The sequence below is a fragment of the Choristoneura fumiferana genome, chromosome 14 (genome assembly GCF_025370935.1).
Source record: "Choristoneura fumiferana chromosome 14, NRCan_CFum_1, whole genome shotgun sequence".
Lineage (NCBI taxonomy): Eukaryota > Metazoa > Arthropoda > Insecta > Lepidoptera > Tortricidae > Choristoneura > Choristoneura fumiferana.
In genome coordinates, this window is record NC_133485.1 from 14,189,673 (window position 1) to 14,211,722 (window position 22,050).

The 22,050-nt window shown below is 37.2% G+C and overlaps 1 protein-coding gene across 24 annotated transcripts in view; it reads right to left on the bottom strand.

Moving 5' to 3' along the window:
• Trpm (transient receptor potential cation channel, subfamily M) overlaps positions 1-22,050 on the bottom strand; it is a 343,650-nt gene that overhangs the window by 92,392 nt on the left and 229,208 nt on the right. For all 24 annotated transcript variants that reach the window (XM_074097916.1, XM_074097932.1, XM_074097921.1 and 21 more), the window contains one exon: positions 7,053-7,135. In XM_074097916.1, the coding sequence (XP_073954017.1) occupies positions 7,053-7,135 (83 nt within the window). The remainder of the gene's footprint in view (positions 1-7,052; positions 7,136-22,050) is intronic.

The following is a 22,050-nucleotide window of genomic DNA, read 5'->3' on the forward strand; positions in this document are numbered from 1 at the left end:
ATTTTTGAAGGGTAAAAACAGGACCCAATTATTAGGGCTTTGCAAAATATTCATCCGTCTTGAAAATACAAACTGAAATATAGATGCACAGAAAAAACAGAAAAATAAGACCATCACTGGGAATCGAACCCAGGTCCTCGGTAATCCGTACCGCGTGCTATACCGCTACACCACTGATGGTCAACGGTACCGACACGAATTTCCCTATGCACCTCATATCTCAGCTTGTGTTTCTTACTTAGTCACTTAAGCAGCGACGCTAGCGACATCTATGCCGTAAGCCCTCAAACTTTTTTCGGCATTCCTTTTTTCAATTTCGGTTTTACGGGATGACCGTAAAAGTAAAAATTTGGAATTGAAATAAAAATTACAAAAAGATTCCAAAAAAAAACAATCTTAATTTATCCGTCTGTCACAGAGCTGTAACTTTTACTAGCTCTGTACCATATTATTAGGGTTCCATCCATACCCAAAGGGTAAAAACGGGACCCTATTACTGAGACTCCACTGCCCGTCTGTCTGTCATCAGGCTGTATCTCATGAATCGTGATAGCTAGACAGCTGAAATTTTCACAGATAATGTATTTCTGTTGCCGCTATATTATCAAGTACTAAAAACAGAATAAAATCAATATTTAAGGGGGGCTCCCACACAATAAAAGTAATTTTTTTGCTGTTTTTTGCTAATGTCTAAATTGTATAGATAATGCTACGGAACCCTCCGTACGTGACTCCAACTCGCACTTGGAAGGTTTTTTTTGTTTGTTATGCTCAAATCTGGCAAGTCCACTGAAGGAAAGAAAAATAAGGGAAATAATCCGTGTGCAAGCGTGGTATAGTTCTAGGTAAGGATGCCTTAAATAATATACTAAAAGTACTGATGGATGAGGGTGCAGCTAACGGATAGGGGGGAGGGACTTATAAAGATCCCATTTAAAGTAAACGATGGCCCATAGCAAAAAATGTTCTGATACATAAGTAAGGTACATAAAATATATTACGTTTTTGTAAATTTTTCGCTAGGATCAATATTGAATGGGATATGGAGAAGAGACGGGCAGTAAAAAATAGTACATTATAAAGCGAATAAATTTACAGAATCTATTTTGTAGAAAATTTTATGTAGATTGCCTACTTTAAGATAATTTTTGCTACGGGCCAGTTTATGACACACTTTTGAGGGATAGAAAATAATTTATGTATGTTTTTTTGCCATAATAGTATAGGTACGCGCCTGGCGCTTTTAGCTTACATATGTATCATTTCTATTCTTCGTAAAATGTACCTACCTCCTTAATAGCGTTCGGTTTTATGAAGGGACTAGATGTAAATATGATGTATATATCCTTTTCAAACTAACACATGAAGAAAGAAACGCAATGAACGACAAGCGAGAATGAGGCACGAAAGAAACGTTCTCGGGGTGCAAGTTGAAACAATTTTATAAATAAATGGCGCCCTCAAACCTAAAATAGCAAATGCCTAATCCCAAGTCATTGTCCATGGAATGAGATCATGGAAACCTCTTAGACGAAACGAAATTCTATGAGATAATATCATCCCAGAGGGCTCATAGAACAATGCGGCGTCTATTGTGTATTTAATCTCTCATTTTAGTCCGACAAGTGCCAAAGGTGCCGATGGGAGCTATTAAACTGTGCTAAACGAGCAGCCTGGCACTTGGAGCTAAAGCCATGGAGATGTAGGTATTGCCGCTTCTGTTAATGCGGATAATGCGGAACGTTATTCGAAGATTATGGTACTTACTGCTTCGTGTTTAGCTAAATGCTCTTAATTAGTCATCATCATCATCATCAGCCGGAAGACGTCCACTGCTGAACAAAGGCCTCCCCCTTAGAACGCCACAATGAACGACGACTGCCACTTGCATCCACCGGTTTCCCGCAACTCTCACGATGTCGTCAGTCCACCTGGTGGGAGGCCTGCTAACGCTTCGTCTTCCGGTTCGTGGTCGCCACTCGAGGACTTTTCTCCCCCAACGGTTATCTGTCTTCGAGCGATGTGGCCCGCCCATAGCCACTTCAACTTGCATATTTTTCCAGCTATGTCTGTTACTTTAGTTCTTCGACGAATTTCCATATTCCGGATTCTATCGCGCAAAGAAAGTCCAAACATAGCTCTCTCCATAGCTCTTTGCGTTGTTTTATTAGTGTTCGACCGAAACTAGTATTTGGGTCAATCACCATTTAAATATATTCTGTTCCGTAACACAGGAGACATTAGTGATACACTTTCTTAGAACAATGTTCGCAATGTTTACTACTAGCATGCTTTGGAGATGAGCCATGAAGGAGTACTTAAAACTGTCGCAACTCCTAACTTTTAGTGAATTTGTACTCCTTAAAATGATTCTAGTAAAAAGAAACTCAGGAAACGTTACCATGGCAACAAGCTACACTAAAAAGTTAGTTGACCCATTTGCAACCGAAATCGAAACCGAATTTCGGGTAGTGTTTTTGTTTCAGCTGTAAATGATGAATAGGTAATTAATTTTGTATTTCAGTGTTTGTGTTCACAAAAGAAATAATTCGTTAAATTGATAGCTTGATAGCTCTTAGAGAAGTGAGTATTTAAGGTCACAGCTCATTAGTGCCACCCGGCACCCGACCAGCACCGCCTCGACTTTCGGCGTCCACTCGTTGTCGACAGGTGGTCCACGGGCGGATGCCGCGTTGACAACGAGTGGACATCGCGTGGTCCACGAATTTCCTAGTAGTCACTATGGCGGTGAGCAGCGGGCTGTCACCGAGTGGTCCACTCGCCATCCGCGCATGGCAACCTCGCGAGTGAGGCGATCCGGTGACGCTACGGAGTTGATGTAGTGAGCGCATACCCATACAAATCCATATGAAGAATATTAACCGCTCAAGGTGAGACGCTGGTTGATTGTCGGGTGGCTGTAATGACCTGTGACCTTATTCTATTTGACACGGTCTTTCTTTTAAGTCGGTACCCTGTTGACAGAATGGTCGTGGGTGATGATCACTAGTGAACCTTCATGACGAATGGGAAAATAGTGTGGTTGCCTTCCACACCGCAGCGCTGGAGTCTTAGTGCTACCCACTCTGGAATTAGGTCCCTGAGTCGCCTTTTACGACACCCACGGGAAGATCACGGGATTCTAAAATTGGGCACGGCATGGAGAAACAAAAAAAAACAACGGAGCCACTGCACTGCACTGTCTTGATTTGCTTCCGAATACTGCACGAAAGCCCAAGAAGCCGTTAGCTTTTGGTCCTAGTTTACGCAGAAAACAGAAACTTCAATTAAAAGCCAAAACTCGTCGAAATCGAAAGTTCATAGATCGAATGAATGAGTTTTCTAAAGAGCATTCACAAAATAAAGAAGAGAAGAAGAATTTGATTTTGACAAAAAACTCTTTATAAGTAAATATGAATTCAACTAATTATGTGAAGCAACATCACTATTTTAGCTTGCCCCCAAACTGAGCGTTAGATAACGGGGTTTAACTATGAAAGCTAATATGGCGCAGTACATTCCTTCACGAGCTCCAAGTTGCAAAGACTTTGATGGCGGAAGAATTTAATTTACAAGCTTAGCTCAGTTGTCGACGACACCAAAATTAGCCGGAAACTTTAGAAGTTCGTTGCAATACTGCGAGAATGAAATTTAGGTGCTTAATCACTTGACACAACTTTAACTCAACTTAACCTAATAGGATCCCAATGCAAGCTGTGCAACGTGCGTTAAGTTGCTTGCTGACACTTGTCTTGGTGATCATGTATTCTTATATATTATATATAATAACTATGCTTGTAATTTATGATGAGTTTTTCGGTGCCTTTTTTTTTTGGTGATGATTTTTTTTGGTGGGTAATAAACTTGGTGTTCGGACATTTTGTTTGCTTGCAATGACTAGCAGCTTTACAGATTGTTATTACAGATGATAAAACAGTCTAAAGCTTTAAAATATTCTGGAGAAAACGTTATATTTCAAGCAACAAAACTAGGTAAAGACAATTTAAAGCTAGTTCAAGCGCACTCGGTGCACTGCACAAGCGTCTTTGTGAATTTTTAGTTGAAGTTTAAGTTGTTTAGTTGAAGTTGAAGTTTAAGTTCTCTATATTTTCCCTGAATATAAGATAAAAATAATGGCATACGTTGGGTCACATTAGATTGGTCCTCCAGCTCAATGAAACTACAAAGCTGGATGCATCTTAGCGAATATATTTTACTGTATATACTGTAAGTTGTCGATGACGCTTCAATGTGTAAGATTGTTCTAGATCAGGGTTTCTCAAACTTATGGCTCCACGTACCCTGTTAAAGTTTCTAGACCGGTGGTAGATTTTATTGACATCATAAGTGCTTGTTATAGCCTAAATTGAATAAAGATATTTTGACTTTGACTTTGACTTTGACTTTGACTTTGACTTTGACTTTGACTTTGACTTAGACGACAGCGAACCCCTACCTGCCCCCCCGAAGAAAGTAAAAAAATTGACTGTTGGAGAAACTAAGGTTATTTTTATTTCAATCATCATCATAATATAATGTACCTATATTATTTATTAATTATTTCAGTAAAAGGTAACAAATATAGGTAAGAATCGTCTTGCCAACGAAAATACAAACTAAAACAAACAACAAGAAATAAGTAACTTGGAGATGAAATAAAAAAAAAACAAAAACCAATCTTATCATCTCGCCAGTCTTGCAGCCACCATCACGTAAACCTTGTCGCGAACCCCCTACCGTCGAATAGCGAACCCCTAGGGATTCGCGTACCCCACTTTGAGCAACCCTGTTCTAGATGTGTTTTAGAATAACGCGTAGCTATCAACCGCCGTACGCGTGGCGCATTTAGTGCTGCGTTGTGTATGACGATCGTCATTAAGTACCTTGAAATAATCTCGTATCTCAAATAAATACCTCCACTTAACTGCACCTTGAAGTAATGTTCATAAAGCAAAAAGGTAGCGATTTTCAGGTACGGGTTTGTTAAAAAGAGTGACGATATCAAAGTGCGCCAGGTAGTTAAAAGTAAAACCAAATGAAACTGCGTCATTTTTCACACTAAATCTTTAAAAAAACCGGACTAGCGCACGAAGAATTTCGTACTATACAACATTATACAACACAACACCACACAACACTATACAACATTAGACATTAGCAAAACATGACACCATCATGGGGTGTCATGTACCTATACCGTCTTGTAAAACTACCATCTAATAATGTAATGAGCATGAATTTGAATGAAAAAATATTTGACTAAGTTATTTCTGTGATAATTGCTTATTGGAATAAATAAATAATTAATTTAGCAAAAAAAACCTTTTTTGTTGTATGGGAAGCTCCCATACAACCCTTTCCCCTTAATATTCATTTTATTTTAATTTAATTATTTATTTTTAAAGTGAATATACGACTAAATATTCTATGAATATTTGAAGCGTCTACTGTTGCCGTAATTAATATCGAGCAAAAAACGACAAAAATCACGTTTGTTGTATGAGAGCCCCCCTTAAATATTTATTGTTTTTTGTTATAGCGGCAAAAGAAATACATAAACAGTGAAAATTTATACTGTTTAGCTATGACGGTTCAAGAGATACAGCCTGGTGACAGACGGACAGCGGAGTCTTAGTAATAGGGTCCCGTTTTTACCCTTTGGGTACGGAACCCTAAAATGAAACCAAATTCTACCCATATTTTCTGTCCATCAGTCTATTATTGAGTCCCGGAAATATAATTAAGATAATTCATTTTCAGGAAAAACACGTTCAGCCATTCATACAAGCAATGGCATTTTTATTACATTCCGAAATTCCATTGGCGTATTAAGAAAACGTGATAAAATGTAGACGATATTCATCGAAGGTTCAACCGCCATTTTCATAACGGCAAAGATGTTTTTTAGAAGATTGTTACGTGCTGCTTATCTGATGTCCTCCATGTCGCGTCCGACAAAGGCGAACCTTTAGGCTTGTTTATTTTGTGCCCGAATATGGCTGGCAAAGCCAAACTTAGTCTTAAAGGTCCTATTACAGGGCGCGCAATGTAATTGACCACTATAATTATACGTGTAAGTGTAGGAAGGTCTCGGGGGGGTCTGCTGCTTATAACAAAGTCTAAAACACAGAACAAAAAAAGTGGAAAATGAAAAGGGGTGCTCACAACGTAAATATACCTACGATTAAGACTCGGAAAGAAGGAAAACAATGCGCAAACACTTACCGCAAACACGTGGAAATCGTGTATAAAAATTTAGGTACATGTTGGACCAGCCAACCCGGGGCCGCATTGCTTAACGTTTCTGACGCTCGCGATCGCCATTAAGTTCACAATCTCAAAAACAGCTGAACTATTTTGATGAAACATGTCTAAGAACCATCGCTAGAAAACCTGGTTTCAAATAAAAAAAACCGCATTCAAATCGGTCCACCCGTTTAAGAACTACGGTGCCACAGACAGACATAGCGGATAGCGACGCAGGCAGCGGCGCGGCGAGCGTTTTCTCTATTCATTGCATGTGTTGCCAGGTAACCACTGTGCGGCGAACGTTTCGGCCGCGCAATGAATAAATATCACGTAAAATGTATTAGTTTATTGTTTATTTATTGTTTTGTATTAGTGTGTACCCATATATGTATGTGTAGGTATTTGCTTCTTATTTTTGATGTATTGTTTAGGTTAATTTAAATTTTTTGATCCTTTTATCTTTCCATTGTAGTGTCTACTCTTGTTTCTGTTGTCCTTTCAATCGTTCAAAGGTTAACTGGAAGAGATCCCTTTAAGGGATAAGTTCGCATTTGTACATCTCTTTCTCTTGTTAATTGTAATTTTCATATGTTTTAAGTACAATAAAAAGTAAAAAAAAAAAAAAACCTGAAAGCGACGCGGGCAGCGGTGCGGCGAGCGAGTTCTCTGTTCATAGCCTGTGCTGCCAGGTAACCACTGCGCGGTGAAAGTTTCGGCCGCGCAATGAACAGAGAACATGCTCCCCGCGCCGCTGCCCGCTGGCATCAAGCCCACGGCCTTATGATCATGATGAATGTACTCACACATGCTCATCCTTGGCGCTCGGCACGAAGTATTTACATTCCCTCTTCTGGAACGTGCTTTCTATCCAGCTTCTTGTTGTTTTCTGGAACAAGACAAATAATTTCGTTACAATGAATATTGATGGAAGCAGGTAAATGTGCAAGACACATCCACATCTATTGTTTCTCGAGTCAAATTAGCGTACGCAATACAATAGAGCTCGAAAAAAAAATTCATCATCATCATAATCATAAACACGGCCTCAGGCCTCCTCTCAGAATGATTCCTACACGGGCCCAGTACGGATTGGGAAGTTGGGTTCGAATCCACGGCCCTCTGCTTGAGAGGCAATAGGCTAATCCATTAAGCCACGACTGCTTAAAACATTATAAAGCAAAATTAAACAATACACTCTAATTTCAACGACTTGGCAAGCAGGCACCCATAATCTTTGGCGCTGAAGCCAAAGGTATTTTACTAATTAATATTCTACAATTTCATTAAAAAAAGGCATCATAACTGTTTAGGGCTGCTCATAACCCGCGTACGGGGGGGCTATGAAAGTCTATCGGCTCGACAACGACTATGAGGTCTATGGTGATAAGCGGAGCGGTGAGTGGATTCCCTGCTCATAGCTTCATAGATACCACAAAACTGATATACCTACCTAAGAATAATGAAAATGTTACCATGTGTATTTCATTCTACGAGTACAATCATTGTCGTCAGTTTTTTGCCTCCCCTGTTTATTAATGCGCGTAGAAATTTATAAGTTACGATACCTATTCACCAGTGTTTAATCCTTTTCTAATCACAATATCATCAATAATTAAAGTTTTTGGGCGATTAACTTGGTTACAAACTATGATGGAAAAAGGATATATTATGACTATTTTTTTTTTATTATACAATATAGTGTTTACAAAAAATACTTATTGCTAAGACGCGCTATAGAAACCTGTGTTAGTCTTTCCGAAAGCGCTGGTAGTTTAAAAAATGACGTGTAAAAGTGCCCATTGCGGCCTATTTACTGAATAAATGATTTTGATTTTGATTTTTGTTAAAGGTTTATATGAGACGCGAATGTACCGCACTGTTCACAGCATAATTTAAATATAAATACATTATATTATATATTAAAAAAAAAAAACACGGGACAATTCACACCAATGACCTAATCCCAAAGTAAGCTTAGCAAAGCTTATGTTATGGGTACTAAGCAACGGATAAATATAATTATATGTATAGATACATACTAATTTGACTCTGTAGGTTGTAAAAGATTATGTCAACATATTTTACCTATCCAGAATTGATTTATTTTGTGGAGAAAGTGACCACTTGTGAAACTTTTCAAGTCTAATTTACAAGCAAAAGTCTTGTATTAAATTCAGTCATTCGTTAAAATTTATTAATAGCTCTATTCCATTAACTTAATTCACATGTAAGATCGTAACGGAAGTAGTCAGTAGTCACTTCTAACAATAATATTGACTTGAAATTTGGTACAGATTATGTAACTTGGAGGAGTATAGTTAAAAACAGTGCAGTCAGTGAAAATTCTTACATAAAATAAAAAAACCAGAGTCCAGAATAATAGGTACAAGTTGTATGGAAATCGCTAACCGCGCCACCCGTTGCGATGGCCGGGCCCTATACGTTAAAATGGAGCGATTTGGAACATTTTTATGACGATTTTAGAATCGACCCCCGGGTCGTAATTATGCCATAAACACCTACGACTACACAAAGTATTAAATTTGCTGGCACTTAGGTTATTCGATAACGTTATATTGTTTGCGAAACCCCGACGAAAATATAGCGATAGGTACAATCCACCACAAAGATATCGATACGGACAAAGTTACAAAAATATGTATGACATGTACTAATTTTAAGTTAACAAAGTCTTTACGACTTACTTTAAACTAAAAAAAAAATCACCGTTCACCATGCTACCGCATGTTAGACTCCATACATCTCTAACATCTGGTAGCATAGTGAACGGATGTGTTGCTCTGAAGATGAGCTCTGGGGAGTTCGAAACGCCTCAGTGTAGTGTGGTGCTGGTGAAAGATGGTGGTACTGCATGAACATACATTTATTGCATAGACGTAGCTATCATAAGGTCGCGTGTGAGCAAAATAATTGATTCATGCCCCTTTACGTAACTTTATTTTGTACAAATGTATAATTTTCTAGGTTTTGCCCGCGGCTTCGCCCGCGTGGAATTCGGTTATCGCGCGCTGTTCCCTCAGATTTTTCCGGGATAAAAAGTAGCCTATGTCACTCTCCGGCCCTTAAACTATCTCTATGCCAAAAATCACATCGATCCGTCGCTCCGTTTCGTTTTAATATTAGTATGGATAAGTAATTTTAACAACAAAATTGTAGGTATTTAAAACTTGAACACACATGTAACTCGTATAAAAATATAATAATATATATATATATATATATATATATATATATATATATATATATATATATATATATATATATATATATATATATATATATATATACATGAAGCTACTTCCAGCATAGAATGCATGCGGGCTCAATGGGTAGTAAAAATCAAGGGGACAGTTTGCATGGGAATCGCTGCTATGGCAGTGCCGGGATTTTGGCTAAAGAATTTACGCAAGCAGGCTTTTTAGAGCCCAGATTTAGGGGTGTACTAACTAGACTTGTTTTTGGAAAGTGGATATTGAATTCTTGCGAAAATTGGGAAATTTATATTAGTGATGACAATTATAAGTTTTATTTTGAGTATGTAACCATATTAGAGCTACATGCCACTGCCGCTGACAGACAGATGGACAGACATTGGCGTGAAACTAAAGGGGTGCCTCATTTTGTAAGGTTTTAAATAAAAAATCCTACGTTCATAATGTCTCATTGACTTCTAAATTTATTGAAATGATCTTCTCAAAGTTCGCCTCAATATGTTCAACTGAAACAATGTTCGCCGTCGCCGTCCGCTCGTTAAACTTGATTTTGATACACGATTTATTGAAATGTTATATTTGAATAGGTACCTATACATTACCTAGTTATTAATAGGTACCTATATGTTTTTGGTATGGATTTAAAGAAATCTTCTTACTTCTTTCACATTATCAGAGAGAAAGCTTTGGGTGCATCGCGATGGAGCTTACACGAGTATTAGGTACGAGTCAAAGGTAGACAAGGTTGCTTTATAAACGAATTCAAATATATGTACTAGGTACACGGTGTTAATAGTAGATTATTGTCGGGGCCTGGAAGTAGGCAATTGCTGGCTGAGTATGAGTATTAAACGGACGAGCTTGCGAGTCCGTTTAGCTAATACGAAGCCAGCAATTGCTATTCCAGCCGAGACTAATTTAAGCTTTTCTCAAAAATGGTGAATAATTCTGAAATAGAATAAACTTTTTCTCAAAATATATTATAACATTTAATTTTATTTCAATATTTTTCTTATGCTTTCCCGCCTTTTTTCATTAAAAATAAACTGCAGGTGTATCTTTTCACCGAAAACACCACAAGCAGTTTCAGACTCAATAAAAAAAAGCCCGGAGTTCCAACAAAATATTTGATACCGGCCATTAGACTTGGCTGTATATTTACGACTTGTGCCAACATTGCTCTTTAAAAAAAATTGTGACTGATGCAGACGCGCTAATTTATTATTGTCGAGCTAGCGCGCCTGCAATCTTCTTAACTTTTTAATTTTTCGCTGACCATAAACTATGGACTTCACCTTCTGATATATGTAAAGAATAATGTCACCTTCAACGGACATTTTTGAGAAAATTAAATTGTAATTTAATTTAACCCAAATTTACCTACTGATTATTAATACGATACAAGTGGAAAAAACATTGAAATTTGAAATTTTAAAAATAAATTAGTGTGGAGAATTAAATATTTATAGATACCGATTCAACACTCAATTAATTTATTAAATAATGCATGTCAAGATACAAAAATTAAAATAAATGACAAAAAGGTCGTATAAACATACAGTTAGTCAAATAAAAACAACCAGTGTGGTGTCGGGTTACAATTACCCCTCTCCATTTCTTCCGTGGCTGTCGTAATAGGCGACTGAGGATATAGGTTAAGATACACCGTAGGCGACAGGCTAGCAACCTGTCATTATTGTACCGTTTTCCGCAAACTTAAAACCTAAAATTGCTAAAAGTGGCTCCGAAGCGGTAATGTTTCGTGTGCTCAGCCTACCCCATTTGGGAATATAGGTGTGATGTTTGTTGTGTGTGTGTGTTTTAGTCAAATAAACTAACCCGCGTCATACCGGAGAATATAATGTAAAGATCTTATCTCCAGAAGGCATGAATTATCGCGTCGTAAATTCTGAGTCGACAAATACACGGTCGTACATCCACCTACACCTACTTAATCACTGTAATATCATTTTGTAGGACCGTGGACACCGCCTGCAGAGCCATCCTTAGTCCCAGATTGCGAAACCTCAACAATGCAGTGTCTATATTTTCTCGCTGCGACTCCATTTGGTCTAATCTCGGGACATTCTCGTAGAAATCCCTTTGTGGTTGGATTTCTACGGGCTAAGGTATCACAAGAAGTAACGGTGCTAATAACATTAACGCTCTATCTATTTTTATTGTAAGTTAAAACTACATACATATGTAATTGAAAACCTATTCGAGATCGCATTTTAGTCATACTAGTGTCGTTTGAAAATATACATAATAGAATAATAGTATCGTGATGTTTGTTTGACGTTACTATCTTTCATGCGATTGAATAGAATAGAATAGAATAAGTACCTACATTTACTCGTACTCACATTTACAAAGACACACAAATACAACAAAACTGAAAAACAACAATTAACAGCAAACATAAATGAAATCCAGCATGAAATTTTGCAACTTACTATCAGCTTTGAAGTAACCTAAAAAAAAAACCGGCCGGCTTATAAAAAGTATTTACCCCAAATCATTAAATTGCTGAATTTCAAAAGTAAATTGAAAATCAAATAGAATTGCAATTACAAATGTGTACCTAATACGATTTATTAAAATAACGAAACCATTTTTTCTTTGTTTGTATTTAAAGGAATAATTTTCTTAAATTATAATACCGACAGTGCGACACTGGCTAAACTACGGGCTCCTTGATATGAACATTTAATAAAGTTATGTATAAGTATGTCTATCAACCTAATATTCTATGCTGTCTTAACGGCCAAAGAAAATCATCAAGGGACAGTCTTTTGTTCAGCATATCCTTGATTTTTTATGTATACAATTGAAACAATCAAAAGAATTTGACATAACTCGATATTTCGACAGGCTTTGTTTAATATCTCCCAGCGTCGGACCCTTTTCCGTAGCATTCTTTGTTTTGTTTATAGACTTATACTGGATGTTTTGTTTGGGACCATCGGTTACATTTGCCTTATTTCTTATTGTTTGTTGAATTTCGGGTGCAGTACAATCGAATTCAATTAGTAACCAGATAAACCTAACCTACGTTTTTGTTTTCATATGGACCACGAACAGTCGCTTAAATTTGTTTTTTAAGCAAAATAATCAATTGCCGGAGTGAAGCTATGCAGATGCAGGCTTGTACTAGCATTGACAGCAAACGCTTTGTCCGCTCTTTTTGGTACACTTCATAGTTTTAGCGTCTTTTTTGTGCCAATAAGCGATTTCTTTCTCTCTTTCGTACTTTTTACATTTTTCAACATCCATAGCTATCCAACGTGGAAATGCCGCGAGCGTTATGGGCACCTTTGTGGCGGGAATGGCGAGGGGCGAGTTATTTGACTAGGTTATAGTTTTCTATTGTTATTATTTTTGACCAAATTAAAAACTCAAATTAAATTGCACTATTTTTCAACATGTTGAATTTCTAGCGACGTATCGTTGATAATCTCAAACAATTGACAGAATTCTCAGTACCTATAAGTGTCTTTATAAAAGTCTCTACGAACTGCGCCGTATCATGACATGACCGTAATATGACCGTAATTTAATAAGAACGTGTCAGAAATTGAAAGTCAATCGCATACATGACACGCGACGGCGACGGTTGATTAGGAAACGTGTCGTGGCACAGCCACAGAGATAAATTAAATGACGCATACAAATGAACGGGGAAGAGGACCAGAGAAAGAAAAGAGATCCGACACCTACCGTAAACTGCTTCAACTTTGCCCTCTGGCTCCAACATTGCCTGATTCGATTTAGAGTCGATTACTTAGCACTCTTATAGGTTTTAAACTTTTATCTACACGGGAATTATTATCACGGGGGATCAAAGTTTAAAAAACTAGAAGGGTGCTAGTCATCGACTCTAAATCGAATCAGGCAATGTTGGGGCCAGAGGGCAAAGTTGAAGCAGTTCAGTCTACAATACAATACAATACAGTAATTCTTTATTGCACACCAACACAGTAAGCAGTACAGAAAACACAGGTATATACATAGAGATTTCTGATGTCTACTTGTGACGACGGCCACTACAATGTTGCTGAAACGTCAAGGTTATTTTAGCAATATTCCGTCATGGTATATCCTAGGGTGTGATATTAATTAGGAATGCAAATAAGCCTAGAAATCTTTTTTTTTCTTTGTCCTTAACTCGGGGCTAAAAACATCCATGAAGTGGAACTAGTAAAAATGTACTTAAACAGCTGCTCTAAGCAAATAAAATACGGACCCCCAGTTCAAGCGTGAATGGGTAATTTTGCTTTCGAACCAGCGAGTTGGATAAACTGCTGCAAATTTTAAAGCGCAATTAAATGCTTTTCAGCAACATTTCTCGAAGGCGAAATTACGAGCAGAATGAGATGACCTTGCTTTTAGATAAATGTCGGACTGTCCCTTTCAAATTCATTTTTTTTCCAAGTTTTACGCAAACACATAACATTTTATTATTTGAAAACGTACCTACTAAAATAAAAATTCAAAATTCAAATGATTTATTCAGTAAATAGGCCGCAATGGGCACTTTTACACGTCATTTTTTTAAACTACCAGCGCTTTCGAAAAGACCATCATTGCCAAGAAGAATGCGCCGCAAGAAACTTGGCAGAAAGTCATTTTTTCATAAAAATATAATTAGAAATAAAATACTTAAAAACTATATTATACAATTAAAGAAAAAAAAAATACAAAAATGAATAATAAAAGAAATACAGGGATGTGTAATTAACTCACTTTTTAAACTGATAACATATAGGGAGAGGTTTTTTTTGTAAATACTTAATTAATTTTTAATACAAACTTTTATGGTAACAGTATGTACATTGTGTTGACTGTCGCCAAAGTTCCCATACTTTTCGCAAGTCAACAGTACTGTGATGTTGGTCCGACTTATTGTTTGTCATATTTTTTTCCCCACTAAATCCGTTAAATTTTCCGAAAATTTTAAATGGTCATCTTTCAGAAAACTGTAGGTTTTATATCAATATTTGTTTTATAACAATTTTCTGAACAATTATTGGATTCCACGGCTTTTTCAAAAAAGAAAAAGCCGTGGTGGCCTAGTGGTTTGACCTATCGCCTCTCAAACAGAGGGTCGTGGGTTCAAACCCCGGCTCGCACCTCTGAGTTTTTCGAAATTCATGTGCGGAATTACATTTGAAATTTACCACGAGCTTTGCGGTGAAGGAAAACATCGTGAGGAAACCTGCACAAACCTGCGAAGCAATTCAATGGTGCGTGTGAAGTTCCCAATCCGCACTGGGCCCGCGTGGGAACTATGGCCCAAGCCCTCTTGTTCTGAGAGGAGGCCTGTGCCCAGCAGTGGGACGTATATAGGCTGGGATGATGATTGGATTCAGAGAAAAAATAATTACGACACGAAAAAAGAATACATTCTGACAAAGATTACATTCTGACTTTCAACAATATGCGAGCCGATATGGACCCCGTTGACTATACCTACACGTAGCAGCATTATCATCCAAAACAAGTCCAAGTCTGCTGAGAAGATCCTGGCCCGACCATCACAGTTACTCACAAGTTGATTGAAACAGTTTTATATTACTCCGAAAACTGATTTTTCTTCATTCAAGAGTCCATTTTTAGGGTTCCGGAGCCAAAATGGAAAAACGGAACCCTGATAGTTTCGCCATGTCTGTCTGTCTGTCTGTCCGCGGCTTTGCTCAGGGACTATCAATGCTAGAAAGCTGTAATTATGCACGGATATATATGTAAACTATGCCGACAAAATGGTACCTACAATAAAAAATTAAAAAAAATTTTTTTAGGTTACCTCCGATAATTAAGTGGGGGTGTTTTTTTTTTCTCATCCAACCCTGGGGGAGTGTGGGGTATCGTTGGGGTATCTTTTGAAACCATTAGGAATTTGCTAAGACGGTTTTTCGATTCAGTGATTTGTTTGCGAAATATACAACTTTAAAGTGCAAATTTTCATGAAAAACGAGCGTCCCCCCCCTCTAAAATCTAAACCAGTGGGTGGAAAACTGAAAAAATTCAGGATGTTAGTAAATATATCAAAGTTTCAAGGAAAACTATAACGGCTAAGTTGCTTGAGAATTATTAGTAGTTTAAGAGTAAATAGCAGCCTAAGGTATAAAATATACCTAAGCTTGGAAGATTCGGTATAAAATACGAAATCCTTAGAAAAAAAATACTTAATTTTTTCGTAATGGCTACGGAACCCTATTTTGGGCGTATCCGACACGCTCTTGGCCGTTTTTTTTTTTAGATAAGAACAGTTCTATCACTAAACTATAAAGAGTCCGATTTATTGGCTCTAACTAATTTTTTTTTTATTTATACCAAGTTTTTTTTAATTTAGAGCTACAGGCTATAAAATCAAAAATCCAAAGCCAAACACGGCTTTTGTTTTATATGGGCGTTATTTAACGAGCGAATACAAGTCATCGTTAAAAATGGTCTCATAAAAAATTGCTAACAGCTGTATCGTAAAATATTGGGCCTTTTTAACTTTATTGGATAAAAAAGGTTTTACACAATTTAGGGGCTGTTTCACCATCCATTGATTAGCGTTAACCGACGGTTAAATGTGATGCCGTCTCCGTCTATTCGGTTAAAACAAATAGAGACGGCATCACACCTAACCGCCAGTCAACACTAATCAATGGATGGTGAAACAGACCCTTAGTATTATAAATTTATACCCATGCTTTTCATCATTAATCATATAGGTAGGTAACAGTCAGAAAAGTAATTAATGTAATTTGCACTACTGACATGAAAATTTGTATCAACTGTGTATGTTTTAGCAAATAAATCGAAATTAAATGAAATAAAACGAAGTTGCAAAAGTATTATTATGTCTGTCTATTTTTGTCAGTTATCTGATTCAACGTCAAACTATAATTTTAAGTGATTGTTTGCCCGTTTTAAAACCTTTCAGATAATATGAGGGCGTAAAATATTATTCAAATCTACAAATTTGCACATTTTAATTTTTTTTGAACTATTAATGCGCATATTTTTTATTTTTCGTTCGATACTATTCAATACGTGAATATGTGTGATTTATGGGCATTTTTCGTGCTGACCGCGCAATGATTTTTAAGTATGCACAAGTTTTAAACGATGACGCAAGTAATTAACGTATTTTTACCATCATTTGTATGCCAAGTTTGCATTCCCCAGTTTAAAAAACCAAGGTGAAGCTAGCTGTTCGTTCTTTCCCCGGAACGCTAGATGCTTCAGCTCGCTCGCTCGTTGCGTTGTTGGCAATTCTTACCTAACACGCCTCCTCGCGAATACGCGTAGCCCTAATTTCATTCGTTATACAGCGTGTATTTTTATATACCTCAAACTTTAAGTAGTTACCTAATTATTATTTTATTAATTATAAAAAAAAATAGACCATTAAATTACTTAACATATGAACATGTGTTGCTTATCGTGTCCACGAACATTGTTCGTTAAGTGGGAAACAAAACACTACAAACATAAATTGTTTCAAATTGCTCAGGACATCCATCGTGTACAAATAAATCGGAGCACGCACATCACCACTGGTAGCGTAGCAGCCATAATGTCAAAAGTATGGGACACACTAGAAAACTGAGCTTTATTTAAAAGGTTTAAGGTTTAATCTCGAGTTGAGTGCGAAATAACATTAGGTAACACGTAATAAGATTCGACTTTTCGTTTTTGACAATCACCGAAAAGAGTACCAACTTGTCAGTGATCGTTCCGTCTCTTTCATTTGAAGCCTGACGCCTTTTTTTCACATTTTTATTTACATTGTCAGAATTTCGGATTAACGGATTTCCTTTTAAATATGGCTTGAATTGGCCAGTATAATTACAATATAAAAGAGTTTTTATTTAATTAAAAAGGTAATGACATGTGCATTTGCACCAAGAGACTGAAAATAGAACACCGTTCACGTTGTATTAAAGATGACTAGCTAACTAGATAATTGGACCTTATACGGTATATAATAAAGTAATTTTTTTTGTGGTGTCCCATACTTTTGGATACTTTGGCTGCTACGGTACTAATGTCGGCTTGAATGTTATGTTGTGTTGGTATTTGACGACGGGCGTGCTCCGGTATATTTGTACACGATGGCTGTCTCGAACAATTTGACCGCTTTGACTGAGTCACTGGTAATGACTATTTTGTTGTTGTATTTGGTGATCTTGACTGCTACGTACTTGTTGACGTGACTGTACGTATTGATGATCGAAGCACAGAACGCTTCTTTCTCGTATCAAATTATTGTACGCATTACATTGCTGCTCGAAAATATTTCAAAAATTAATTACGCTCTGGTAGTTAATACTAAATTAAAAGTTTGTTTTGATATCGGTTCACAGCACTTAAATCTTCGTCTAGTTACAGTTTGGGGTAGTATCAAAAATACACGCTGTATAACCAATCACAAAATTAACACAAATGAGAAAGTTAAACAGACCTCACGATACTACTTAGTACCAACTAGCCCAGTGATGGGCAAAGTACGGCCCGCGGGCCAACTCCGGCCCGCCAAGGTATTTAAACCGGCAAGCCGACGTACCTTCGAAATTAATAGTACCCATATGGCCCTCGATAAATAATATTATTTTGATCGACCTGTACTTAATATAAAATACGAGTAGAATATATAATAGACGCAAGGGTAAAGGAGTCAGCTAGACTAGCCTTCTAGTAGAGAGTAGGGGTGAGGTGATTAAAAATTAAAAACAAAATAATTTTTAGTTTATTTCTAAAAACGCAAGAGATTGGCTTATAGTTCAATGTACCGATTGCAGATGTTACTTTGAAAAAAATAGGTTAACTCTGGCCCTCCTCCAAAATATCTGTCCCCCAACCATGAAAGTTTGCCCACCACTGAATTAGCCTGTCACAGTAATCCTCATCCTATAAGTCTCCGCTCAACTTAATTGAAGTTAGCCCACATTTCAGACAGATTCAGCTGACTAATACTCTTAACGTTGTCCTTTAATCCTTCGTTTAATTACTCAATCGTATCCGGCGTCCAAGCTTGTGTAGAAGCCCGATAATGGTGACCAATACACATAAATTTCACCCTCTCTGTAGGTTTAGGACGTATCCAAATTCCTATTAAAAGACTTAAAACGGACCCTCCTAAGCTTCATACTTCGATTCGTTTTAATGTTATAGTAAAATACAATTAGGTACCCACTAGTCATACATAATTTTTGTACAATGAAAACAAATATTTTTGCGGATAGATTACATTAAATTTGGAAATATTCATGTCAAAATACTTAGTAAGTACTCGCATAAGATAAGATTGATTTGAAATAAAACATACCTACTCGTAACCAAACCAGCTGTAGTTATTTAATAAGATAGACGAAAATGTACTATTCCCCACTCCCTCTTTTCACCAAAAAACTAAATAATATACTTCTATAACCTACCTATGTATACATAACATATATTTTGACATAACCTTTTGTTTGACTAACCTTTATCTTTCCCTGTTTTCTCCCTTAGAAGAAAATCTCCAACAGTCCGAACAATTCGAAGTTATACCAACAAAACCACTACATCAAGTCATTTTATTAGCACCAATCGTATTACTCACGGCGAGCCTAGATCCCTATGACAGTTTCACTGACATTTCTGATAGTCATGCAGTTTCGATTTTCTCATTTTTTTGCAGGCAAAGGTAATATCTTGCATTCAGCCTAGTTATTTAACATAAACTATTTTAATAAAATAAGATGGATGCACTGGTAATGTTTTCAAATTATTTTATTTATGCGTTCAGTACTTTATATAAGCCGTGGTGGCCTAGTGGTTTGACCTATCGCCTCTCAAACAGAGGGTCGTGGGTTCAAACCCTGGCTCGCACCTCTGAGTTTTTCGAAATTCATGTGCGGAATTACATTTGAAATTTACCACGAGCTTTGCGGTGAAGGAAAACATCGTGAGGAAACCTGCACAAACCTGCGAAGCAATTCAATGGTGCGTGTGGAGTTCCCAATCCGCACTGGGCCCGCGTGGGAACTATGGCCCAAGCCCTCTTGTTCTGAGAGGAGGCCTGTGCCCAGCAGTGGGACGTATATAGGCTGGGATGATGATGATGATGACTTTATATAAATCCATTACACACATCATTGCAGCTCGGAATCGGAGTCCGAAAGTCAGACAGATAACATTTCACTATCAGATTCTGATTAGAATAGAAAAGCTAATCATAACTCAATGCGTTTGTTTTATTTTTGCCTAGTCCAAGGACAATAAACATTATTGACAAATCCATTGCCTTACATCCTGCTATAGTCATCTACATCTGCTTATTGATATGCCGTTCCTTAGTCGATACAGCCTAACGAAGTAACTTTTGCAATACGTCGCCGTGTAAGTTTGGATGAGCTTATTTCCAATATTACGAATAATATTTAATCATTTAATAATATTGTTTTTTAAATATTATAATTCTACAAATTATGATGTACTAGACTTCCAAGCATTGCTTTTAAACAATTTCGCGTAACAGGACTCCATTACAAGTTTATATAAAAGTGCAGCTAATGAACCGTCACTGTCAGTGTCATAGGGAGCCGTGAGTAGAAAGTTCCAAGACTTGGACCCATGCGACCCGTTACTCTTAAGTGATTGATAGGGGCACATGTGCGGGGTATACACCGAATATAACCTAAGCTTAGGTGTTTATGGCATAAGGCTGGCCTTCCATTGACATCGGTATGCAGAAGTCTAAGACGTGTCGTGCAATGACGGTTTTCTTACAAGTAGAATATCGCTAGATGGCGTTTGTGTCGTGAGGTCTGTTTGACGTTACAGTCCCACACAGACCTCATGATAATAGCTAATATAAACTAGACTATGACAGGCTTCGCTATCGTTTGCCCGAGTTTCATATCCCACAATGTTTTTTTATCATAATTTTCATTTATCACAAAGTGATTTATTTTTGAAACAATCTACTGTATTTCATATGACATTTAAAAAGCCGTGAAAAAAAGCACAGTTTTATATATTTTATGTCAAACTTTGGTATGGCAAGTGTAATTATAACATAGATTATTAAAGTATGGGAAACGTAGTGATTCGCTGTCACAAGAACTCTCAATGACCAATAACACATTTGCACGTCACATCGTCACACAAAAAAAATAAGAGGACTTTTCTCAATCCCTGCTCAATTTTTTTTACGTACCCTCACTAGTTGAAATAAAAAAACTAAATAAACTGCAACCAGCATAAAACAGCGCGAATGCCCCGTCCCAAACGCCAAAACAGTCAGTCAGTAAGTAAGCAACGGGTGTTCTTAAACTTCTGATTACCAAGTAATTCTTCCGTTTTCCGTATGAAAATTTCCACGACAAAATCCTCGGGAGGCTTAATTAAAACTTTACCTGCTAATGGCCGAGATAAGCTAAGTCTGGCTCCGTCACTGATTAAACGTGTTTTAAAATAAAGCCCGGCTTAAAGGCACTGGGTTACCGTGTTTATTTGTTTACTGTAATTTAGAGTGGATACGTGATGGTTGTACTTAAGTTGTGGTCGTAGTAGCGTCGCATGGCGGATTTTCATTAATATTGAGCCCATGTAGGACCCTGTTCAAGTGTGGTAATTACTGTGCGATTGTATACACGTACAAGATCTACAAACACCACACTAAGCATGCACGCCAAGGCACTTCTTTTTAACCCCAGATACAAAGAGGGGTGTTAAAATACAATACAATAAAATACAATGACTGTACACCAGAAATATTATAATTATTGTACACCAGAAATAGTTAGCGATACAGAAAACAGGCACACAGAAAGAAAATTACAAGGTAAACAATAGGCGGCCTTATCGCTGAAGAGTGATCTCTTCGAGGCAACCTTTTTTTACAAAAAGAAGTAAGAACTAGATTACAGCAGGTGGTGCATCAGCAGTAGTAGCGGAATATCAAAACACAACAAAAATACATCTACACACATATACATAAGCAACCGTACATACATAATACACGTCTAAAATAAATATAGGCAGAGGGAAAAACAACAACACGCGTTATAAGTTTGATAACAGTGTCTGTCTGTTTATCTGTGGCACGTATAGCTCTCAAGTGGATGGATCGATTTTGATTTCTTGTTAGGTATGTAAATTTTTTATTATGATTTACGTTCTTAGCTGAAACGTTATTATAGAAAAAGTTTCTGTACTGATTGAACGGCACCTTATCCTAGTACCAACATTATTTGCTTATTTTTAAGCTAAGAAGTAGTACTATTTATCACGAAAATTCTCTCTATCAATACTACATAATTTGCACTCAAATACCATTGCTCGCAAATCAGAGATCCATTTCAAATTACCCAGTTGGACGTCCAAATTATTTGGATCTCGTGTTACGGGACTTTGAGCTGTCGAGCTTTGTAATACAATGGTAATGAGGGTCCGAGGTGGGCCGGGTATGATTGACGGCCAATGACGAGCTGCTATCCGGCTTATCCCACCGGGTCATCAATGATGGCTGACGGGAAATTATAGGTAATGTCTAGCTGGAATACATCGCTACATCGTTGTTTAT